Genomic DNA, 23,090 nt, shown 5'->3' on the forward strand with positions numbered 1-23,090 from the left:
TGAGTACATTTGTCCAAATTTGTGCCGGAGTTGTTGATTTGTCTTTGAATTTGAATCTTGTTTTGATTTGAGGCACCCACAGGCTGGCGGCTGCTCCTATTGGTTTTGGGCAGAAGATCCCTATCCCGAGTTCATCTAGGACATGCTTCGTGATCTGAAAATTTTGGTTTGGGGTCTAACAAAGCAGAACAGAGAGTTGAGAGATCGCCTTGGTGATGCAACTCTCATGGTTAAGGAGCACAAAGGGGAAGTCAGAGCATTGAAGGTAGAGATGGAAGCAAATGCATCACGAAAGGAAGAAGAGAGTGATGCTATGAGGGATAGAGTTTGTAGGATGGAGAAGGAATTAGTGGTGTACAAGTTCCTGATTAAGTGTTGTGTTGTGCTTGTGCTAGTTGTAGTCTGGAACAAATGGTTCAGCTAAAAATGTTCTTTATGTTTTGGCCAGCATGCCTGATGAATGAAATGTGAACCATGTTTATCTCTGAACTATGTGGCATGATGTTGTTTATCTCTAAAGGAAATGTATTGACAAACATAGCTTTTGTCACAAATAGACCTATTATGGCCAATCTGCTTGCATTTCCTACATCTGATGACTGTGCCAACTCTAGAAATTTTTCCTACTTTTGGTTTCTCATTTGACTCCCTTTTCCTCTCCTTCTCTCCTGGCATCCTAACATAACCAGGAGCTTGTAAGGGTGGCCTATCTGATTGAGGCCAACTCTGCATACCTTCTACTGGGATCAAACAATAGTTGTAAATTTTGTTGAATTCCTCCACTGTGTAGCATTTAGAAATGTAGTCATCCAGTGTATTTGTCTTGAAGAATATACAGGAAATGGCATGTGGACAGGGCAAACCAGACAATTGCCAGTACCTACAACTACACTCTTTCTTCTGAAGGTCCATAGTGAACCTGTTATTCCAGTGTTTCACTTCATACTGATCTTGGCCATTACATATTGCATGGCAAACACCAGATAGGCTAATGTAGGAATTTATTTTCTTCAAGATGTTAGGGCATATGACTGTGTTCCAACTCAGTGACTTGGATCTGTTGCTCTGAATCCTAACCATGACTTTTCTTCTAATTATCTCCAGCATGGTTATTATAGGAAAGAATCTTGCTTTAACTATCCACTTATTGAAAGACTCACACATATTATTGTCTACTGAGTCACAATTAGAACCTAACCTGAACCAGGCTCTACTCCAATGATGAGGATCTGTATTAATAATTACCTTAGCTCCTGCAGGTGTATACTGTGCCAATCTAGCCTTAGCAAGGTTGAATAAAGTAACACAAGGAGCCTTGGCATAGGCCCAAAATTTCTTTTGCCATTCCTTCTTCTTGTGTTTCTTCCTCCAATTAGCATATATGTGCCTAGCACAATTCCTATGCTCAACATTAGGTGCCCACTTCTAAACTGCTGTTAAAATGCCCTTCTGCTAGTCAGATATGAACACCCAGTCATCTCCTTCACCAACACCAAGGTCTCTAAATAATAAATCACAAAACCAATCCCAACTATCATTAGTCATGCTTGGTGATAACCTTCTTAAACTTCCTCTTCCCACTGAACTTCATCCCTATCTCAAATTTTGGACTTGGATCCTTCTTGTTGTATCTAGGATACTTACTTCTCTTGGTGACAACCTCACCTTCACTTAGCACTTCTACTAAATCTTCTTCACCAATACTGTCCTCATATGAAGTAGCATTACCATCATCTTCTATCTCATACATGGTTGACACTTCTTTGGGTATCTCAGTACTACATCATCCAGATTTGCTGCTTCACCAGCCTTCAACTTTGTCTTGAATTGTTTGAACTTCGTAACTATTTCTATTGCTTCCTCATCCTCCCCAGATGATGCTTCATCACCCGGTAAGTAGTCACTATCATTTTCACTGTCACTTGAATCTTCATGTGGAAGCCCTTAAGATTGATTGCCATCACCTATTCCTTGAGTACCTACAAGTTGTGCCACTGAAGGTTGAGATGATGCCTTAGGTACTACATTTTGCTTCACCACCTTGCTTGGATTGTACTATGCTCTGATAAACTGAATATCTCTTTCTCTGTTCTCTTTGCTTTGAGTCAATGCAGTGACCTTGCTAGGTGATTCATATCCAAGATCATCATCAGCTTCAGGTTCTGGGGTCTCAACATAAATTTCTGCCACTCCCCCTCCACAATGCTATCTGCCATCTGAATGCATGATGTATCATCTACTAGTACACAAAGCCCATTAATCAGATCTTTGCCAGGATATAGCCAATGCAATAGAGATCCATCTTGGACATTGCAATGATCCTTCAGGTGACCCCAAATCTCAGGCAGAGACACTTTGTCTCTATCTATGTATGAGATCTCTTCCTTTCCACCACAGTAGAAAAGACTCTTCTGAGAGAGGTTATGAACTCTCCATTGAAATGGAACCGCACTGGTAATGTGCCCAACACATCCATCTTTGTCTTCCTACTTTATATCACATGCATCTACAAACAAAAGCATGAAAAACATCACTGTCAGATCCTTCCATTAAACAACTCACATTGTCAAATCCTAGTTTATACTGCCGAACAAACCGTACCAAAGAACAATTAAACAACCACTATCAAGACCACATGCACCAGATCCAAGCAATAAACAATCTAATTGTACACATAAAAAATCTGTCACCAACTAACCCAATCGAATAAACAATCCAAATCGCCGTGCAGAGGGTAACGAAAGCAAACGGACCAGAGAACAACTAACCCGTGCTTCATGCAAGGTGGTTGCGTCCTCCGCTTGCGCCGAAGATGCTCGCCGCCGACGGATTCAAGTCGCGCCGCCGCGCCGCCCTCTGCTTATGTTCTAGGGTTCCAGTGGATTCGATTTGGGGGACGAGCTGTCGTCGGGGAGAGATAAGAAAGAGATAAGGCCTGACATGTGAGCCACATCCAAGTCAACAAGGTGACATGGCCAAAGAATCCAACGTGTCAGTCAAAACCGCTTCAAACCAGTCAAAATAAGGGTAGGTGGCTAATTAAACGCGGTTTGCACAGTTGAGTGGTCAAAGATATCTGATTTTGAAGTTTGATGGTTAAAACCAAACCGAGGTTAAAGTTCAATGGCCAAAAATGGACTTTTTCCTTAATAATATAATCTAAGGACTATTAAATTATAGCAATATAAAATAAATATCGATACTTGTTTATAATACGTACTCATGCGACCAATCAAACAACTTCTAATGTGATTAATGTGACCTGGCTGGATGAATGTGCACAACCAATCACACTGATATTGCATCCGCTGAACCTGACCAGCAAGAGCCTGACTCCAGTATTAGAGCCAGGCTAGGCCCAGCACGAAACCGGACCCTAAAGTGACGGTTGCACGCCGGAATCAAAATGCACGGAAATGACGTCGGCAGACTGGATGAATAAAGATTCTGAGCATTGTATAAAGTTTCAAGATACCACATGCGAACAAAGAAAATGAGACACCAAATCGTTACAGTTGATTCCCTAGCCCGTGAAATAGTTGCTCAAAGACACTGGTTCCATTATTGTAGGGCAAAGCCATGCTTGACAAGATTCAGCAGATCATATATGGTGGCAGTTTACAACATGGTGATCCCAACAAAAACAAACATGATAAACAACAAAGTTTCCCTGTGCTCAATTCATCACAGTGCTTGTTCCAACAGGCAACTAGTCTTTTAAGGCCGGTCACCAAGTTCAACTCTCAAATTGTCGTACGGGTAGACTTTGGGAGTCTGCAGGAAAAAATATGAGAAGTTTCAGTCAGCTCGTTCAGCAAAATGCATCAATCTCATGCATCCACATTTACCAATTCACAAGTGAGAAAAAACTTGATTTGGCCTATATTCACAAATCTAAAGAACCCTTTCTTCAGAGATATATTAAAAAGGGTTCAACAGGCATGCCACTATACTGAAATTTACTTCATGTTAAATAATACTGTAATAATTCAGCGGGTAAGCAAGATAATTATCCATTACAATGGTTTTGCACCGAAAGGATACTTGTGATTTTTCAATGTGGTTATATACTTATATTATTGGAACACTAAAGCAGTGCACAGGTTAAGTCAAGTTAGCATCTATACTTTCTGTTGTCACTGTCTGATGGCAGATTAAAGAGCAAATCAAGTTATCAGTTCTAAGAGGGACTTATTCATGGAACAGAGGCTGTTTAGGATAAACCTAAAAACAGCTCTGTGCACTTGTGCAGCATCAAACATCATTCCTCATGTGGATAGCATGTCAATAAGGTCCTTATAATATGTTTCAAATATTATAACAGATTACTCAATCAAGCCATGACATTCCTGCAGAGTCAGCGGAATCATATGTCAATATGGGCATTGCTGAGGACATGATATAGGCCAGGGATCAAAGGGTTCACTTAAGAACAAGTGTATGGATCTAACTTCAAAAGCTACCAAAATATACAGATAAAAGCATATGGAGGAAATAATTGAAGTCAAGGTGAAGGCGAGCTACGAGCATCAGACAATGGAGTCTTTGCAGGCTGGAATTGGATGATTTTGTTAACTGGCAGTCATTCTTCTAGTCTAGAACTGTGTTCTAGTTTGCTTTTGCTTTTGTTAAGTTTGCCGTAATTGTTAACTGTTGCTGGCTCTGGGAACAAACTGTTGCTTACATAATCGAGTCCTGCTGTTGGGTTAGAGTTAGTTTTTGCTAGGCATTGTGCCAGACATTATGTTCACCTGTCGTGCGGTCAATTAAGCTGGAAACCCCAGCCAACTTTATTTTGCTTGATGCTTTTTATAAAAGGGCAGGGTCATGCCTTTGTCCCTTAATAATCTGTTAGTCATTGAGTAATTGAGTTCAACCGGCACATTGACAAAAATATAGATCAAGTTGTGCTGGACTCACAAACAGACTCAACAAATATCCAGGACCTGTACCAGAGGTAAATTGAATGGTTCGACATAGCCATACTTTGAACAGTAATTAAGATAGCGATAGAGCTGAACACTAATTAAGATTTTTTTTAACTATAGTATGCTACCACAGGCAATGTCCTCCCATTTAAGAACATTTGAAGTTGAAACTCAACAGTCCCTAAAATAAGCTGCTAGATGGTAAGTTAAGACTAAACCTTAAGAGCTATAACTATTTGATATTTGATCAAATATTGAACAAAATATCAACAACATTCAAACAAATGCCATCATCGATTCTACTGAAATAAGAAGGGATAGTTGATATATCAAACAAGATCCTCTATGACTATTGGTCACATAAATGTCCAACTCGGACATAACATTTACCTCAATGCATTAACTTGTTTCCTTGTTGTAGCGTTTACTTTTGATTCTACATATTGACAAACAAGCATAATACAAATTACAAAATCACAAACAACATCTGCATTGCTGATATTTGCAGAGGTTGTCCGTGATTTTGTAATTTGTAACCTATCTGAGCTAGTCATCTAGCTATATTAGTATCTTTAGAACAATCAAGTAAGTCAAATTTCCATATCACAGTCGAACAACACTAGGGTACCATGACTGGTCTCTGCACCACATCCAAACACTAGAAAATCAAAATGCCATTACACGAAACCAAAGGTTGCGTTGAGCACTCACATATGGGATCTTGGAGGCCTTGTCGTTCACAGCGGCGGCCACACCGAGAGTAGCAAAGAACCCCAGTCCTCCGCACAGCCACGCCAATGCCTCATACTATCCACCACCAAGCATACAACCAATCAACCGACCAAATCAAGTCAAATCAAACCAATCCAGAGACCTAGGATGCAGCGCGGCGCAACGAATTGGATCAGGCCTATACTACCTTTCCGATGTGCGGAGCGAGGCGGTCGATGCAGGGCTCCGGGAAGGGCGTGCCGTTGTCCCACAGCAGCTCGTCGTTCGTAGGGAGCTGCGACCGAAAAAAATTCCCCAAACAGAGTCGATTAGCGACGGAATGTCCACAAGCGGGGAGAAGAGAGCATTAGCTAGGGTTGGATTTGGATTTGGCGGGGGCGCGGGGGACTTACGGGCTTGTCGGGGACGATGTGGCGGCCTACGGGGAGGCCCATGCCGGCGCGGTGCCGGAGCGCTGCGGCCGCAGCGCGTGCGCCGCCGCCGCCTAGGATGCGGGACCCCGCTGCGGTTAGCCTCCCAGCCATCTCTCTCTCTCTCTCTTTCTCCGATCTGTGCGAGTGCGAGTCGTCGTGTGGTGTGGTTGCGCGGCGGAGGAAAAGAGAAGGAAGTAGAGTGGGCTTTGTTCGGGCTTCGAGTTCTGGGCCGACTGCAGAAGACTACAATACAAGTGGGCTTCTATTTCGGCCTTATGGACTCTACTGACTACTGGGGGGTTAGCGGATGTTTTTGCTGGGCCATTTATTAACAGGGCTTACTTTTTTATTTTTTTGTTTTTGTAGAACACCCTTACCATTTTTGTTTTGGGACATTATTGTGGGAGGGAAATGATGTTCATGCCAAAACCGCACGAGAACAAATCGCTAAAAAGTTGCATACAAAAAAAATACTCTAATGCATTTCTTTAGAGGAATCATTCACTCTAAAGAAATCGTGGGGAAAAAAAATGTTGCTCGGAAGTCTGAACCATTGCTTGCTCTAGCACTATTGCCGTGCGCTTGTATACTAGTGGTATCTTGTAATGGAGCTTAACTCCATAAGCATAATCAAGCAGGCAAGTTGCAGTCGTCTAATTTTCTCCAAGACAGTTGCAGTTTGTTTATGCGCCTCCCTTGCACCCGGCGCGACCCGTCAGCGCAGCAGCAGCAATCACGCGTTGTTGAACTCGCGGGCAGGTGACAGATTAAACATAGTACCGACATCTGATGCAGATGTTTCCACGAGTATCCACATCAAAATGATTTTGCCCCTGCGTGCCGTCAGCACAAATCAGACCGCCAAATCAACCTGTCGCCTGCTTAGGGTCGCCCTACTGATGTCCAGCTGCTCCATCAGATCCAATCACTCCCCTCCCAGCTGCTAATCATCGGCCTAGGGACCAGCAGCTCCTGGTTGCTGTGCAATGTATCAATGTATGCTGTTTCCATTTTCTTTTTCTGTTAATATAGCAAACATGGAGAAGAAGACGAGAAAGTCCCAAACTCCCACTACTTACGCTGCAACTAAATTAAAGTTCAGCACATTTTTGTTTAATACTTTAGACTTTTAATTTGTATTGCGTCATGACAATAATATGCTTTGTTATAAACAAGTATATACAGGCTGGTGATCAGGAAAAAACTGCTAGACAAACACCAAACACATTTGAAAACCAAATTACGCCGACGTCATGCTTGTACTACACTTGAATTTAACCGGATTTCAAATTCGAGCATAGAGCTAGACTATCTGCAGACCACGACCCCAGCTGCACCGACCTGGGTACATTCAATTAATCTTGCAGTTAGCTAACTGCCACCGGGGAGCCGGATTAATCACTCGATCATAAACAATTGACCTGTGAGATCGACGGGGCGGAATAAACTATGCGGGAGCTCACATGGCATTCAATGTTTGATGTGTCATGTCTCCTCACCTCGCACTAAAGAAAACTCAAGGCTAATGCTGGATTCTTGCTTATTCCTTTATCTTTACTTGGCAAGCTATGTTACTTAGCGTTTGGTACCGTAATCTAGCCGTAGATATGCCCAACATGCTGCGTCTATCAACTGTGGTGCAACATGGTATAGCCATGTTCAGAACATGAGGATTCCAGCTATAGCTGTAAAAGTACCTGAAAAATGGACTTTTCTCAAAAATTTACCCATCATACTTTTTATTGCGCACTATGACAATGACATGGTTTGAATTGAGGTACTCCGTACCTTTTATTGCACACTGTGAAACGAAACAGTGCTATTGTTTATAGCTTATTAATCTTGATGTGAACGTATGAGCCTGTATCTTTCTTCTTTATTTAAGCGAGTTCAGTTGTTGGGGCTTCCAAACTAAGAATAGCTCGGTTTGTCTCCATCAGTAGCTATAGTTAAACAAAACTGCCGATGGGTCGCTTGGTCCATCACTTTATGATCGATCATCAACTAGATATCTGCGTTTGATTATTGGTGCAGCGGCGACGCCCGGCGCGATGTGATTTTGACCTCCTCCCCTACGGATGCGCAGGGCACGAACGCTTTTTTACATGCAATCCTGGCTTAGAAGTCTCTCAAGTTAAGACGTCTCGTCTGAAGAAAAATGGACGGGAACCAGATGCCATTTGGATTTTCGGACTGGCAACATCGGTTGCCGTTTCTTGTTGGCTGCACCAATCTTGAAAAAGAACTAAGACTGATCAATTATTATCGCAGAGTTCGTACAAGTACTTTGTATTTTTGAAAGAAAGGATAGTGTTAGGTCATGTTTAGTTCCCTCCAAACTCCCAACTTTGACACTATGCAAAAAGAAGATTCTCCATCACATCAAACTTGCGGTACATGCATGGAGTACTAAATGTAGACGAAATCAAAAACTAATTGTACAGTTTTGTTGTACTTTGCGAGACAAATCTTTTGAGCCTAATTAGTCAATATTTGGATAATAATTCACAAATACAAACGAAACGCTACAGTTGCGCATTTATGGCAAAATGCCAATTTTGCCACTCCCAAATTGGGAACTAAACAAGGCATTAGTTTTCTTCCAGGTACCAATAACATGGACGTGTTAGTCAGTTGAGTTGTTTATTTTTGATTGAAAGAATAATCTTGATTGGACGAACAAAGACTTGCGATGAATCGAAATGGTTTTTGAGTCAACAACTGATAGCAGCAATAAACCATGGACCATAGGATAATGATGTGCGAGCAGCTGGTCACATTAACTCCTGTGATGGTGATCAACCGATGTTCTGCTCACGGGACCTTGAACCACGTTTCGATTGGCCAGACATTTACCACAATCTGCAGTCATTCAGTAAAAGTTGAAGGTTGGAACATTCGGTTGCAACTGAATATCTGAAAGTTTCCAGGTGATTTGTTTTTTTTAACAAAAAAACTTTCATCAGTTGCAAATGTAAGGATATATTTGCGCTCAGTGCAATGCTACTGAAACAACTCAACATAAGTATATTGGCAAGTACGGTAGTAGCTAAGATGCAATGCAGGATAATCCATACAAACGTGAAAAACCAGTCATATACTTATTATTTCTTTCCTCTTCTCTTTCGTCCCTGAAGTCAGATTAAGCAGGGCTCATGAAAAAGCAAGGTTCCCCCCCCCCCCCCCCCCCCTTTTTGAAGATTACACTCTTCTCCGAGGATTAAATACAGCTATGGAGGATGCCACCTTTTGTCAGATAAAAGCAATGGTGCTTTGACATGCTCCCAAGCAAAGAAATTTAGGGTTGAAATGAGATTTGAAACGTCGCCAACCGGGCGCCAAACACCACAGAGTGAACCACACTTTGAGACGCACACACACAGAGACTCTCTCCCTCACACAGAGGAGAGAGGAGCGCGCACGTGGTGACTAGGAGCATGACTGCATGAGCATGGAACGGCACGCCGCAGGATCTCCATTCACCTTTTCACTTTCAAGTGTTAAAACTGGTGTTGGGCGTCAAAAAAGGTCGCTAAAATGAGAGATGAAAGTGTGGCCTGCAATGATGGTGAATTTTGGAGCTTTCGACCGCTTTGCTCCGTCCTTTTTTGGTGTCGTTGATTATTCATTCACTCGCCTTTGGGACTTGGGAGTTGGGAGCCTTGAACATACCGAGAGCTGCAGGAGTGTTGGTGCAGTGCAGCGACCGCGTGATGCTGCTGATGAGCGGCGACAGCACAGCCTGCACAGGGAGGTGAGCTTTCGTGCAGTGCAGGGCGCAGCCATGATGCACAGCACTGCCTTGCTCTGCGCCGACAGATGGAGCATCGGCTCCACCGGGAGAGCCATGCGCTGCACTGCACGCTGGGTTTTCGGCATGGCCAAGGTGCAAGGCACACTGAATTCTTTGAGTGGTTGTTTCATCAAAAAATTCTTTGAGTGGTTCTGATTTCTGGAACGCTCCAGCCAGCCCCTGAATGAGTGAATGCTGGCAGTTGCCCACTGTGTGTGCTAAATGTGGTTTACATTGTAAATAAGATCATTCACAGGAGCGTAAGTGAGCTTGCAGTGCAGGCAGGGTAGCTACAGAAGCTCCTGGCACAAAATAGAAGCTGGTGCAAAGCTCCTACTACAAACAGTATTATGTCTGCAGCAGAAATGTCTCTTTTCCCCAGCACCAGTGCATCAGGAATTTTTGCACAGCGCAGCCTTTTGCTGTTGCCACTAAAACGAGAGCTACAGTACAAAGCATCCCTCCCTTTTAAGCCGATTTTTTATTCGTCTCTATGAAAAAAAATGAAAATCTCCCTCTTCCTCCTGTATGGAGAGGGGGGAGAGAGAAAAAGTGAAAGTGATGTCTAGAGAGAGAGAGAGAGAGGAGGGGGGGGGAAATGAAAGAGAGAGGAGCAGGAGGCTGGCTAGTAGGACAGTAGGAGAGGAGAGGAAGAGGAGAGGAGGAAGGCAAGTCCTCGGCGAGAAGGCCACCCCACTTTATTGCCTTTTTCATGTTGCACGCTATCATTTCGAGATCAAGACGCTGCCAGGGGAATAAAATACTCTCCCCTCCCCCACACAAACCTCCTCAACCCGCTCTTCACAAACTGCACAAGGGGAAGAGAGAGAGAGAAACCACCACGACACAAGAAGAGGAGGTAGAGAGACAGAGAGAGAAGGGCGTGTAGCTAGCTGCTGGTAGTACGAGAGCGTACTGATGAGTCCTTGGACTCTACACCGAAGCGCTGTCTGAAGCGAGAGGAGAAGCAACAGCCATAGGACAAGACGTGTCGGGAGGAGGAGGAGGAAGAAGAGAGGCCAAAGGAGCAGCACCATCGCCATTTCCGTGGTTTGGTTGCTGTTATGAGGTGTTGGATTAGATGAGAGGAATGCCCTTTGCTGGTAGCGCACGAGAGGGGCACGCGGGGACACTGCTTCTGCTGCAACAACAACAACAACAACAACAACAGGGGCTCGCCGCCGGCAAGTTCTCCGTCGCCGCCGGCCTCTGGGAGCCCACCTCGGTGCTCGACCACCGCCACAGCCCCAGCCCGAGCCCGCCCAACTCGGCTTCCACGCTGTCGTCGCCCCTGGGCGCCGCGACCGCCGGCGTGGCGGCCCTCGCCGGTGCGAACGCCAAGAACGTCTCCCCGCCGCCACAGGCGGCGGCATGGCCGGGTGGAGCGCCCGGGGAGGACGCTGCGGCGGGGGGCAGGGAGGAGTGGCAGCTCACGCCGCTTGACATGGGCCTTGGCGCCGGCGAGGGGTGGGACGCGGCCGGCGCCGTTCTGTCCGACGGCGCGGCGCCGCCAGGGCTCGCCCCCGACCACACCTTCCTCAGGTGGATCATTGGCGGCGAAGACGCGTCGGCGGCCATGGGGGCCGTCATGGACCCGCCGGTCCTTGAGCTCGACCACGCCCCGTCCATGATGTCACCGGCGTTCGGCCCCAACATGCCGTTCGGGCCGGGCATGGAGGATACGAAGGCCGCGCCGTTCGGCCACGCGTCGAACCTCCTGATCCACCACCACCAGCACCACCCCCAGCCACACGCGGCGTTCTTCGGCTCCCACCCGTCCTTCGACGCGGCGGCGCCGCCGCCGAAGCGGCACCACCCGATGTCCGGCGCGCCGGCGCCGAAGCTGCCGTCTTTCCCTGGCCCCGCCGCCCCGGCGGGCGGGTTCGTGCCCGCCATGAAGCCCAAGGCGGAGGCCGCGAACGACGAGGCGGCCGCGGCGGTGGACCAGCTCCTCGAGGCGGCCAAGCTTGCCGACGCCGGTGACGCGTTCGGCGCCCGCGAGATATTGGCGCGGCTCAATTATCGGCTCCCCGCCGCCCCCACGGCCGGGATGCCACTCCTCCGCTCAGCCTTCTACTTCAAGGAGGCTCTGCGCCTTGCGCTCTCCCCAACCGGCGAGACCCCCGCGCCGGCGGTGGCGACGCCGTACGACGTGGTCCTCAAGCTCGGCGCGTACAAGGCCTTCTCCGAGGTCTCCCCCGTGCTCCAGTTCGCGCACCTGACCTGCGTGCAGGCGGTGCTGGACGAGCTCGGCGGCGCCGGGCGCATCCACGTGCTGGACTTCGACATCGGCATGGGCGAGCAGTGGGCGTCGCTGATGCAGGAGCTCGCGCAGCGCTGCCCCGCGGCGACCCTCAAGGTCACCGCATTGGTGTCCTCGGCGTCGCACCACCCGCTGGAGCTGCAACTGATCCACGAGAACCTCTCCGGCTTCGCCGCCGAGCTCGGCGTGTTCCTCCAGTTCGCGCCCTTCAACATCGACACCCTGGACCCCGCGGAGCTGGTGGCCATTACCGGGGGCGACGCCGTGGCCGTCCACCTCCCCGTGGGCTCGGCGCACGTGGCCGCAATGCCGGCCATCCTCCGCCTCGTGAAGCGGCTCGGCGCCAAGGTGGTGGTCTCCGTGGACCACGGCTGCGACCGCACGGAGCTCCCCTTCGCGGCGCACCTGTTCCAGGCGCTCCAGTCCTGCGTCTCCCTGCTCGAGTCCGTCGACGCCGCGCGCCCGGACGGCGACGCCGTCGCCAAGATCGAGCGGTTCCTGGTCCAGCCCGGCGTGGAGCAGCGCGTGGTGGCGCGCCACCGCGCGGCGGCCTTGGACAAGCCGCCGCTGCCGTGGCGGACCGTGTTCGCGTCGGCGGGGTTCGTGCCGGTGCAGGCCAGCACCTTCGCCGAGTCGCAGGCCGAGGCCCTCCTCAAGAGGATGGCCCTGATGGGGTTCCGCGTCGAGAAGCGCGGCGGCGCGCTCTGCCTCTACTGGCAGCGCGGCGAGCTGGTCTCCGTGTCGGCGTGGCGGTGCTGACCACCGGCCACCACGGCCGCCGCCCCCCGGCCGCGAATCTACCACCGTCGATCCCGGTTTAGCTAGGACTAATGATCCTACTGCGAGCAAGAAAGTATTTTTCACCGTCGTCGTTGTAAACTTGTAATGGTCTGATCTGATCGCCTGCTTATTAGTGTCCTAAATTGGAGTGCGTCGTCTGTCGCCTGGCTTGCAGCCGGTCGCTCTGCTCATCTTGATCAGCAGAGTAGGTTGTAAAAGGTAGGTACGGTGCGGTAACTAGTGCATTCTACCACCCCGTGTTGCTACTCTGTTATTGCTGTGAAATCAATCAATGGATTATGGCGTTTTCAACCCTGTTCTTCTACTACGCTCTGCAATCAGATCCTGTTCCTATCTGAGGATTCTGCCGAGAAATGTTCTTTTCTTGTGCTCTATCGTTTGGCTTGTTTGAAAATTTCCTATTCGAAGCATGAACTGAACTGTCTGCGCTGATATTCACATGAAATCCAAGCGTTCGAATTTCGAAAGAAGCCTGGAAACTTGAGTTCAGGCCTTCATAATAAAAGATCATATATGCTTGGCCAAACCGGTGCTTTCTTCTTCGAGAGTTGGCAGCAGACACCTGGAAAAGGAGGGGCCCTGCACGAGAGCGGCGTGTGCTCGAGAGCGGCGAGACAATTGGACGACGGAGAACAATCCTCCGCAATGGCGAGCGAGAGCGAAGCAAAAACAACGATCGGGAATAAAGGCGGCCACCGCATGGGCGCCCGCCGGAAGGCAAGCATAAAGGCGCCCGGCAAGTCTTGTTCCCGGGTGGGATTCCGATTTGCACTTGCTCAGAGTTAAGATATACTAGCACACTCCGGTTGCTTAGCCCCCTAAGCAAGCTCATCCTGGTGGCTTCACCAAGGCTCTCGATCTACCTGTCTTCTACTCTATCCTCGTAGATGTTCATGTTCTGGTATCAGTCACTCATTAAAGCAGTGGGGATCGTTAGGTTTTCTGTTTAACGCTGCAGAGAAAGTGTTTAGCATCACTGTTTTTGCTGTATTAGCTGGAAGGGTTACTGAGCTAGAGTCATTAGCAGAGTACACGCAAAAAGGTAGGGTTCCATGGTGATACTGATACTAAAATATAGCACGGTAACTTTTGCCTCCCTGGTAAAAAGCGACAGTTCATAGCCATGGTCTTGGGTCTCAGACTCCGGTCGCATTCCACTAACCACCACAGTGTACTTGTTGCGTGCACTGTTCCAGGGGCTGTCATGCTCAAAAATGGACAGGTTACAAGCTTAAGTAAAGGCGCTAAACAAAGCAAGTTCCTTACCAATTCCCGCCAAGAACAAAAGAAATGCCGTGCGAGAAGGAACAATTCCGCGCGCAGATAAAACCCACGATACTGTTGCTCATTCAGAGGACATCCATACATGCAGCTCAGCAGCTGCTGCTGGGGTCGCCACTGCAACGCCTTGTCCTATCGCCACGATGGGAGCTCGCTGCGGCAGCACGAACCGATCGTCGAATCCCCTGCTTGTTCTCTCTGATTGTTCTCCTGGCGCTGCGCTGCGAGGGGAGGAGGGAGATGCAAGCTGCAAAGACGGGTGGGGTGGGGGGCAATCATCGTGTAAAGCGCCCACGCTTTTGCAGGAATGGCGGCAAGGCATCTCGTGCGGTGCTAATTGGAGCACCAAATTCGGCCACGTTGTGCGTGCCTCCGCTTATTAACAACGATGAGGAATAAGACATGCCTCGCCCGGGCTACACTCACGTAGTAGTCTTCCGGGAATATTGAGCGGAGATAATGGCGCTGCTGCTGCTGGTGGAATCACATCATGATGTGAGGAGTGAGTGATACGCACCAGCAAAATGTTGGGTTCAGCCGGCGAGATGTTTGTTAAGCCGAAAGGATTTGTGCTTCCAAATGGTCAGGACGTAGGATTCTACCTGAGCAAAGCTCTTCCGGTTCATATGCTACCAAATCTACAGAATTCTCCGTCTGCACAAGAATCAAACTTCTCGTTCATGTAAAGTTGTAAACCCTTCCAATCAATCAGGCCCCTTGGGATGCCGAACGGGCAGCCACACGGATGGCTATACGCTGGAGGCCAGGTAGGAGATCTGGCCGGGCCTCCACCAGGAGAGCATGCAGCCGGAGCATGTGGGGCCATGGCGAAATTTAGCTGCATATTTTATCCCTGTGCTGTCTGTCCTTCACAGTTCACAGCTGCCGCCGCTCAGCAGCTCAGCTCAGCTCTGTTTGCCTGCTCTCTCCTCTGCCCTGCTTCCATGCAGTGAACCTGTTGACCACACCGCGCACAGCCGCGCAGAGAGACCCTCCTCCCACCGGGCCCCACCCACGCCACGCTGCCAGCATCGGTGAGCGAGGACTTGTCGATCCGATGATCCAATCCGTGTCGGGCGGTGAGCCGCCACCAGATGGCGGGAGGGCCCCGCACCGCAGCGTCATGTTCCGCCGTGCACCGGCAGGTGGACGGCCCCGATCTCGCCGGGGGCCCGTAGTTTATTCATTCCAGCCACCGCCCGTACCGTGCAGGCAGGCGTGTAGCCAATGCATGTGCTTCGAGTCTTGGCGCTCGTCATGGCCGGATCTGGCTCGATTTCCCTTAATTTCTTTTATTTCACACCAGAATTGAAATGTGAACGAGCTTAAACTAATTCTTCTGCTGCGATTTTATTCGCGAGGTGTATTTTTTTCCAGCAAATGTTTATTTGCAAAGCCTGACCAGTGACCACACGAAGAACCACAGAAATTTCGTATCTGAGTCCGCGTCCCAAACAATGAAACAAAGCATAGCCGCCCTTGAATGAAACCCCAATGCCTCTCTAGCTAGGGCGTGCCAGGCTCGGCCCCCATGTGTGGTCTCCTCAATGTGTCGAGCTGCCTAGCAACAGCCGTGCAGGGACGCATGTGGCTTGCATCACCCGACCCACGGCGTGCTGCTTCCTTCCTGGCCTTGGCCTCGCCGTTTTTTGTCTTGTGTGCCCAGCGTTGCATCCGGCCAATGGACCCTCACATGCACCGCGCACGTTGCACGTAACCGAAGCCATCGTTTGTATCCGGCAACACGAGCACGCTCGGGGGCTCCCAGTTTCGGCCACGCCGTTCGTCATTTCCCCGTCTCACCCTCGCCAACCAGGCTGTGCTCGCTGCTCTACAGCAGCAGAGGGAGGCACGTGCGAACGTAAGTGCCGGCGAGCTCCAGCACGGACGTTGGTGTCGGGCACGACGAGCTGGAGGACTTGACAGTTGACTGGACTCGACGGAGACTGGACTTGTGATGTTATCAGGGTAAGGGCAAGCTCATATGAGCATTGAGCAGAAGCGCCCTAGGCCCCTAGCCGAGCCCCCAGTGGGCGCTGGCGGCATGGATGTGTCGCTTTTTACCTGGGATTGGCTTCAGAATGGGCTCAACTGCTCAAGCAAGTTGAGACTGGAGAATGGAGGGAGGAGAGCCCCAGCCCCAGCAGCAAGGTCAGGTTAACATCATGCCCCCAGTCCGGGGCCAGGGCCCGGCGTCTGGCTGGCGGGCGCCGCAGGCCGGTGAGCCGGTGCTGCAGCACAAGTACCTGTGACACACGGGACGGCGAGGAGGCCGGCAGCGTGCGTCCAAGGCTCCAACAAAACCGCCCGTCTCGGCCATGCCCCAGTCCCGGTGCAGGCCAAACTGCCATTCCGCCCGGCGACTGCAACACACGCCACGCCAGGGACCAGCCGAGCCTGTTCCTCAGGCTCGGCACTGCGTCCTCGCTCTCACCACTCAGCCATCAGCAAGCCGATCAGCGCGGCACAGGACAAGCGCATACCGGCAGGTAGCCTGCAAGGCAGTTACAAAGGAGATAAGCTGTTGGCTGTTGCAGTTCAGAAAAATGAGCACCACCACAGTTCATTCAAGCTTGAAAGTGAGCGACTAATAACTAACAGGATCCAAATTTCAGAAAAAAAAACCGTGCATCTTTCCCTCGCACGCGCACCTGCAGTACCACAGGCGTACGTACCATTACGAACTGGGGACGAGGTATTCCGTGAATCATTCCCCAGCCATCCAAATTGCCTGCAATACAAAATTACACTAGGACAGCGGGTTATTCGCATCAGAGACTCCGCAATTGCAAAGCGGCCAAGACAAGGGCGCGCTTTATTCCCCCTCCAACATCCTGAGCGTTTAGTCGCGGCCCGGGTTCACACCGCCTCCCCTGTAAAAGCGCCACGAAATCGAATCGATCGCAAAAGGAAGGGGGCATTGTTAATGGTAAGCATGATTTGAAGGTTCTGAGCCCGGAGAATCAGAAGCCACCGAACCTGGAAGGCCGGCCTCCAGATCTCGTTCATACAGGTCCAGATATCTTCCAATACTGGAGGCCAAACCAAACAGGAAACGCAATGCACGCGGTGGTGGCCAGTGAGTGAGTGACAGATTAGTGGTAGAACATTGTTGTGTGTGTGTGTGTGGGTGGGGTGGGGGGGGGGGGTGGGGGGGGGGGGGGGGGCTGGGGCTGGATGGAACGGAAGTACCCTCCCTTGGAAAGAGCTAAAGATACGCAACTTTTAAGAGCCAAACCAAAAGGAAAAGAGATGGAGGATGGATGGATGGATGGATGGTGTCATGGTGAAGCTGCCTCGGAGAGTGGGATTCGGTGCCAACTACAAGGTTGATGCATGGGGTCACACCACACCACACCATGCAACATGCATCGCCAGCCTTTGTGCCCTCTTTTTCTCTGTATAAGATAGTGTTTCTGGTGAGGAAAAGATGGCGTAGGGCTGTTAAGCCCTCACTACGGCTAGTAATAGCCTAGCATAATCCGTACGTGCAACGCCTAGCTGTTGAGCTTGCGGAGGAGGAAAAAGCAGTAAAGGTGGTTACGGGAAAGAATGATAGTTTTTGGATCTACTTTCGATCAAAACAAAAGGAGGAGCAAAGAACGAACAGAATGATGCGTGCATCTACGTATTTCTTTCACTTCAGCAATCTCCTGCATGCCCTACTATAACGTTATGGTAACAGGCAATCAAGTTCCATAAAACAACCGGCTTTTTCAGGAGGTTTGAGGTTCAACAAGGAGATTTGCTACTGGTATATTATAGTAACAACGAAGTTGAACAAGCATTTGACTAAGAGTCACTCACAATAAAGATATTGGTGGTTATAACTTATTGCTGAGCACACAAAACAGGACAAAGGAGAAGCAGGTGCATTTGCAAGAAACTTCAAGTTCAGTTCTGCAGGACTTAATGTAAGAGTAGCATACCTGGAAAATAGGACAGAGAAGCATTCTTTTTTCGTTTATCCAATCTCCTGCACTCTAAATGAAAATCAAGTCACTGTGAGTATTCAATGTATCACACAAGACACCACGAATCAGTTCTTTGATGGAGATGAAATTATGCTTTCAAGCGACATGTCATTCATCTGACGTTATGGCAACGGTGGAGCATAAATAATGCATACATGGTCCAGTGGACGATCTTAGCAGGTCAAATACAGATTCTAAGTTTGTGCTGAAGATTTGCATCCGCACAAGTTATTTTCAGAAGCTATTTGAGTCAAAGCGCACAGGCAAATATATGCCAAATAGATGCCCAGATATCCTGGGTCAAGTTGGCAAAAACTTTGCCAATCCAGCATGCAGACAGAATTGTTTGTGTAGCAGAAACAACGCAAATGTAAGATTACGTGCCCTACTTAGCAACAGATGCCTAAAAGAATCACTCACTTACCTTGGTCAGTCCATTTGATAGCTGCATTGCAAAATTCGAATCCAATTGTAAAGAAAACGCTAGCTCTCTTTCCCCTCAGCCGACAAACTGTAGCTATGTGCTCTGCACAAGCAAACAAGTGCCAACTGAGCTTCAGTATACCTTAAAAAACATTGTAAAGAGAAGACAGGCAGAACCTTCAGCTAATGTTACTAAATTCATGGCACGAAACAAGAATATCGTTGCTGGTCAATTTGAGGGAAGGAAATTATCTTCACATGCGCAGGAAAGAACTAGGAAGCAACGTGACAAAATACCATTGTAGAAGGAAATTAAAGATACTGCTCTCTCTTCTCAAAGCTTTCCTGGGCCAATAGACTTGTGAACCAACGAAGCTCATGAAATATGCTTTTCTCCAGAATATCATGTCTTCATCGAAACACAAATTTTGTTTCTAATACTAAATTCTTTTTGCTACTTGCCTACCACTAAATTGACAATAAGAATTGACGTATGATAATGTTTTAGCATTAAATTTCTGGAAAGCAGGAATATGTCCTAGAAATTGGCTAATGCGTCAATGCCAAACACATGTCTGCCGTAAGGCATCTGAATAACGAAAGAGAAGATGAAAGGAGATGCTCTTTTATCTTCAAGAAGAAGGCTCTTCAAAGAAAATGTAATTTATGAAGAACCTTTGGCAGACTTTCCACGATGGCTAAAGGATGATATAATGTACCTGGAATGTTTATCAGGTTGACGAGAAAGTTGTACACTTGAGCCGAAAGAGGTTGCATCAAGACCCAATAATGGCCATCCACGGTTAGCTGCAGAATGGCATGCATCTACTTTCTTCAGGAAAACATCATGAACATCCCAACCAAGAGAAGGTGCACAAACAGGTGATCAAAAACAAATATACTTATGGACATAATGTTTGACTCATAATAGCAGCCTAAAGAAGCAAAAAGAGATAGAACTAATTATGCTACGTGATAAAATGGAAGGTACGTGCCTGCAAATATAGCTGAGGAAGATGCATAGCATGTTCAAGAGTTGCAGATTGGTCATAGTTATGGACATAATGTTTGACTCACAATAGCGGCAAAATAGGCAATTTGGTCCCTGAACTTTGCACCAAGGGTCAAGTTCGTCCCTCAACTTTAGATTGGCCAATTTAGTCCCTTAACTTTTATTTTTAGGTCAAACTCGTCCTAGTGCTGATGTAGTGCTCTATATTTGCATAAGACTAATGCAAAAAGTTCCTTTTGCCCTTGGCTCATGTAGGTCAAACATGTATGTGCTCATACTCCCTTAATACATGCACACAACAATATGTTTTTTAAACTAACACAAAATATGGTTTGTAAAAAGCGTATCTACTCGTACTCTTTGAAGTCCTTCACGTGCTCATACAAATTTGATAGGCAAAATAAATGTACCCAAACAAATATTTACTCATATTGTTTGGTATATATACAACTTAATGTGTGCACGTATGCTCTAAAATCAACATATGCTCACATACTCGTAGTACGCTATACCATACTCTGTTGACAAACATATGTATCCTCGTATTTATTTTGGATCATATGTTATTGTAATTCTAGAGGTGAAAAATGAAGAGAGAAAAGAGCCAAGGGTAAAAAGGACTTTTCGTATTAGTTTCATGACAATATGGAGCCACATATCAGCACAAGGACAAGTTTGATCAAAAACAAAAGTTGAGGGACTAAATTGGTCAATCTGAAAGTTGAGGGACAAAGTTGACCCTCGGTGCAAAGTTCATGGATCAAATTGCCTATTTTGCCCACAATAGCTGAGGAAGATGCATAGCATGTTCAAGAGTTGCAGATTGGTCATAAATCGCAGACTAGTAACTTATGGATTAACAAAAAAATTCATACCTAATGAAAATATGAATACCATGAATTTATACCAAGGTTTTCAATATTGAGTCCCCCAGATGAACATGTCAAGCAAACAAAACCAACAGACTGTACTACATTATGTGAAAATGAGTACATTATATTCAGCAAGTGGACTGTGATTCTGTATTCATGTCTCTACCAAATGGCAATCGTTCATTTTAAGCCCACACATGACAAGACTTAAACACTTGATGGACCTTGGAGCAAGTCAACCTTGTGGAAGTCCTCTTTAGACGTAAGTAGGGAAGAAATCATATTGCAAGATCACTATGGCCAGTGCAAATCATCGGAAGCAAACTATGATCATCTAAAAGATTTGGGAAAGTTGTCTTTCCATTGTAGTTGATGTAGAGGGACTAATGCCTTATCATTGAAATATCAAAGAAAAATGTGAAGCACTGCATGAAGTTCACGATCACCAAAAGTACAAAAATATATTATTAGTAATTTATCATTGAATGATTCAATTTAAGGGTTAAGCTACTAACTGAACCCTGCTCTGCTAGTATAAGGGTGCAGAAGGTGTCGCATGCTGCCAGCATTGCATTGAGAATAAGCCAGTATACACTTGTTCGATTTCAAGATCATGCATGGTAAATGTTTTTATCATAACTACCTTGAAAGGAGAATAACCTTTTGCAAGATATGCAGATAATCTCACACCATTTACTACAGCAAAACAGTGACATATGGTTTCAGCAACATCCGCCAAGACTGACACTTAAAACTGATCGTCAAAAGCGTAGTGTTGTGCCTGAGGTATGGAACTTCCGGCAAAAGAAAACATTTCAGAAACAAATCTGACCAGTTAAGGATGTTCTAGTGCAGGATCCTGAATCTCCCCTGAAGTCTAGCTGATACGGAATTAAAAAAAAAAGCTTTCCTGCCAGCACAAAGATGGCCAAACTTCTCCATTCGAACAGACTTAAAAATAATGTAATGATTATATGTCCTAAAACAAAATAAGGCATACTGCATTCTTTTCAAGAGGTCTATGCTTGAGAACCTTTGAAGTACATTGGAGATCAGACGTGTCCAATACATTGTTGCCTGGAATGCAGAGCACAGAGAAATAATATATTAATAAAACTTGTATTGAAAAAAATATGAAGGCAATATGACTCAAAAAAACACTAGTATAGTATATGGCAGCATTTGTTGCATAACTCAAGCCTTGACACTAAATAGTTCTGACAAGGTATGGAGCCCTGTTCGGTCAAAAAAATGTATGGAGCCCTGACAAAGATTATGAAAAAAAAACACTAGTGTAGTATTGGGTTGTTGCATAACTCAAGCCTTGACACTAAATAGTTCTGACAAGGTATGGAGTCACAAGGTCATATAAGGTATGGAGTCCTGACAAAGGTTATAAAATGTCTGAATTCAAAGATCACAAAATAGTTCCCAGGTACATATCAAGAGGTTATATTGATAAATGGAAGAATGTATATAGGAAGCAGAAAGGTGGGCACAACATTAATTACGAAATGCCAATTATGTCATCATCTCATCAATGGTTCAATGTGCACATTACAAAAATAGTACACTCTAATCTGAAGAACCATAACCTCTAACAAGTAATAAACAGAGTCTAAATTAATAGATTGTATAAATTGAGATGGAATTCAGTACGAAAACTTGACTATGAAACACTGAGAAACAACCTATATCCCTCGAGACAGGTCGCATGTTTTCCCCTCTTCTCCGGGCTCCGGCACAGTGGCACCCACCTTTTTCTCATCCTCAGTATCACACTCACCCTGTCCCCTCACTCATCAATCCCACCCCCCTCGGCGCGTGCCACCAATCTCGGCCTCGAGATGGAGCTTCCGCAAAATCTCGATGAATCGCCGTACTAAGTGCTCCTGGGACCGTATGCGCGCCGCGGAGAGGAGTGCTCCGACCAGCCGGCGGCGACAATGACTAGGCCGCGGCCGTTGCGGAAGGCCACGAGCGGATCAGCGTCGCCGGTGCGGGGCCTAAACGAAGCAAGACCGGACCGCAGGTGTTAGGACCCATCAACCCTCGGCCGACGACTCGATGCGGCATTTCGTCGAACGCATCACGAGCGTCCGCGGCACGGCGTTGCCGCCCGCAAGAGGGCAGTTAGGTCGCCGTTGACATCGCAATGGCTGGTTCATCGTGGTGGGCAGAAGGAGCATCGCGGCGGTGCTGTAGAGCCTGCGGCGCGAGCACTGGAAGAGGGTAGGGAGGAGTCGCCGGCGCCGGGAGTTGCTCGGTGGACGCCGGCGCGCGCAGCCCAGCTGGGCGGCGGGCATAGATGTGGGGTTGTGTGGGATTGTGCGAAAATGCGAACAGATCAACGGAACCTCGGTGCAGCGTAACCATCGGATCAAATCTAGTCGGCCGACGGCACCTGCAATTGATGCTTAAAATATGAGAAAGATAATATTACGGCAATTTAAAGCACTAATAATATAGTAGTAAATTCAAGAAATCCGCCAATACGTCAAGTTTCGGCCCGGTGGATTCATCGGGTCTCGGCCCATGTAACGTCAAGTTCCGTGGAATTGCAAAGAATGGGCTGCGTTGTTTTTTTCAGGCTCAATC

The 23,090-nt window shown here is 47.5% G+C and overlaps 4 protein-coding genes across 8 annotated transcripts; 1 reads left to right on the top strand and 3 right to left on the bottom strand.

Moving 5' to 3' along the window:
• Positions 1-363: 363 nt before the first annotated feature.
• LOC140221452 (uncharacterized) lies at positions 364-1,808 on the bottom strand. The gene has a single exon (XM_072291077.1). It carries the CDS (start codon positions 1,162-1,164, stop codon positions 490-492), a length of 675 nt encoding a protein of 224 aa, XP_072147178.1. The 5' UTR covers positions 1,165-1,808; the 3' UTR covers positions 364-489.
• Positions 1,809-3,536: 1,728 nt separating this feature from the next.
• LOC117835906 (NADH dehydrogenase [ubiquinone] 1 beta subcomplex subunit 8, mitochondrial) lies at positions 3,537-6,237 on the bottom strand. The gene is made up of 4 exons (XM_034715232.2): positions 6,053-6,237; positions 5,848-5,934; positions 5,640-5,735; positions 3,537-3,774 (listed from the first exon to the last, which is right to left on the bottom strand). Exons 1-4 carry the CDS (start codon positions 6,182-6,184, stop codon positions 3,718-3,720), a joined length of 372 nt encoding a protein of 123 aa, XP_034571123.1. The 5' UTR covers positions 6,185-6,237; the 3' UTR covers positions 3,537-3,717.
• A 4,241-nt stretch (positions 6,238-10,478) lies between these two features.
• Positions 10,479-13,221, top strand: LOC117838421 (scarecrow-like protein 6). Its single transcript, XM_034718445.2, has one exon. It carries the CDS (start codon positions 10,948-10,950, stop codon positions 12,886-12,888), a length of 1,941 nt encoding a protein of 646 aa, XP_034574336.1. The 5' UTR covers positions 10,479-10,947; the 3' UTR covers positions 12,889-13,221.
• Positions 13,222-15,519: 2,298 nt separating this feature from the next.
• On the bottom strand, positions 15,520-22,881 carry LOC117838422 (uncharacterized). Of its 5 annotated transcripts, none has more exons than XR_004636621.2 (7): positions 22,184-22,881; positions 21,526-21,569; positions 19,328-19,415; positions 18,610-18,711; positions 18,141-18,187; positions 16,887-17,084; positions 15,520-16,705 (listed from the first exon to the last, which is right to left on the bottom strand). XR_004636621.2 is itself a non-coding variant. In XM_034718448.2 (6 exons), exons 1-6 carry the CDS (start codon positions 22,206-22,208, stop codon positions 16,649-16,651), a joined length of 363 nt encoding a protein of 120 aa, XP_034574339.1. In that variant the 5' UTR covers positions 22,209-22,881; the 3' UTR covers positions 15,520-16,648. The 5 variants fall into 5 exon arrangements, 3 of the variants coding, with proteins under 3 accessions (XP_034574339.1, XP_034574341.1, XP_072146850.1); XR_004636623.2 differs by having other exon boundaries at positions 18,141-18,194; XM_034718448.2 differs by lacking the exon at positions 16,887-17,084.
• Positions 22,882-23,090: the final 209 nt, after the last annotated feature.

The sequence above is a fragment of the Setaria viridis genome, chromosome 9, assembly GCF_005286985.2.
Source record: "Setaria viridis chromosome 9, Setaria_viridis_v4.0, whole genome shotgun sequence".
Classification (NCBI taxonomy): domain Eukaryota; kingdom Viridiplantae; phylum Streptophyta; class Magnoliopsida; order Poales; family Poaceae; genus Setaria; species Setaria viridis.

Excerpts from the sequence above, each read along its gene's own strand:
- LOC140221452 (XM_072291077.1), bottom strand. The coding sequence starts at position 1,164 with ATGTGTGAGTCTTTCAATAAGTGGATAGTTAAAGCAAGATTCTTTCCT.
- LOC117835906 (XM_034715232.2), bottom strand. The coding sequence starts at position 6,184 with ATGGCTGGGAGGCTAACCGCAGCGGGGTCCCGCATCCTAGGCGGCGGC. Across the intron at positions 5,935-6,052 it reads ACATCGTCCCCGACAAGCCC|CTCCCTACGAACGACGAGCT; the intron begins GTAAGTCCCCCG and ends TTTCGGTCGCAG. Across the intron at positions 3,775-5,639 it reads AGGCCTCCAAGATCCCATAT|ACTCCCAAAGTCTACCCGTA; the intron begins GTGAGTGCTCAA and ends TTTTTCCTGCAG.
- LOC117838421 (XM_034718445.2), top strand. The coding sequence starts at position 10,948 with ATGAGAGGAATGCCCTTTGCTGGTAGCGCACGAGAGGGGCACGCGGGG.
- LOC117838422 (XM_072290749.1), bottom strand. The coding sequence starts at position 22,208 with ATGCGACCTGTCTCGAGGGATATAG. Across the intron at positions 21,570-22,183 it reads ACCTGTCTCGAGGGATATAG|GCAACAATGTATTGGACACG; the intron begins GTTGTTTCTCAG and ends TCTGCATTCCAG. Across the intron at positions 17,085-18,140 it reads TTCTCTGTCCTATTTTCCAG|GGGAGGCGGTGTGAACCCGG; the intron begins GTATGCTACTCT and ends GCGCTTTTACAG.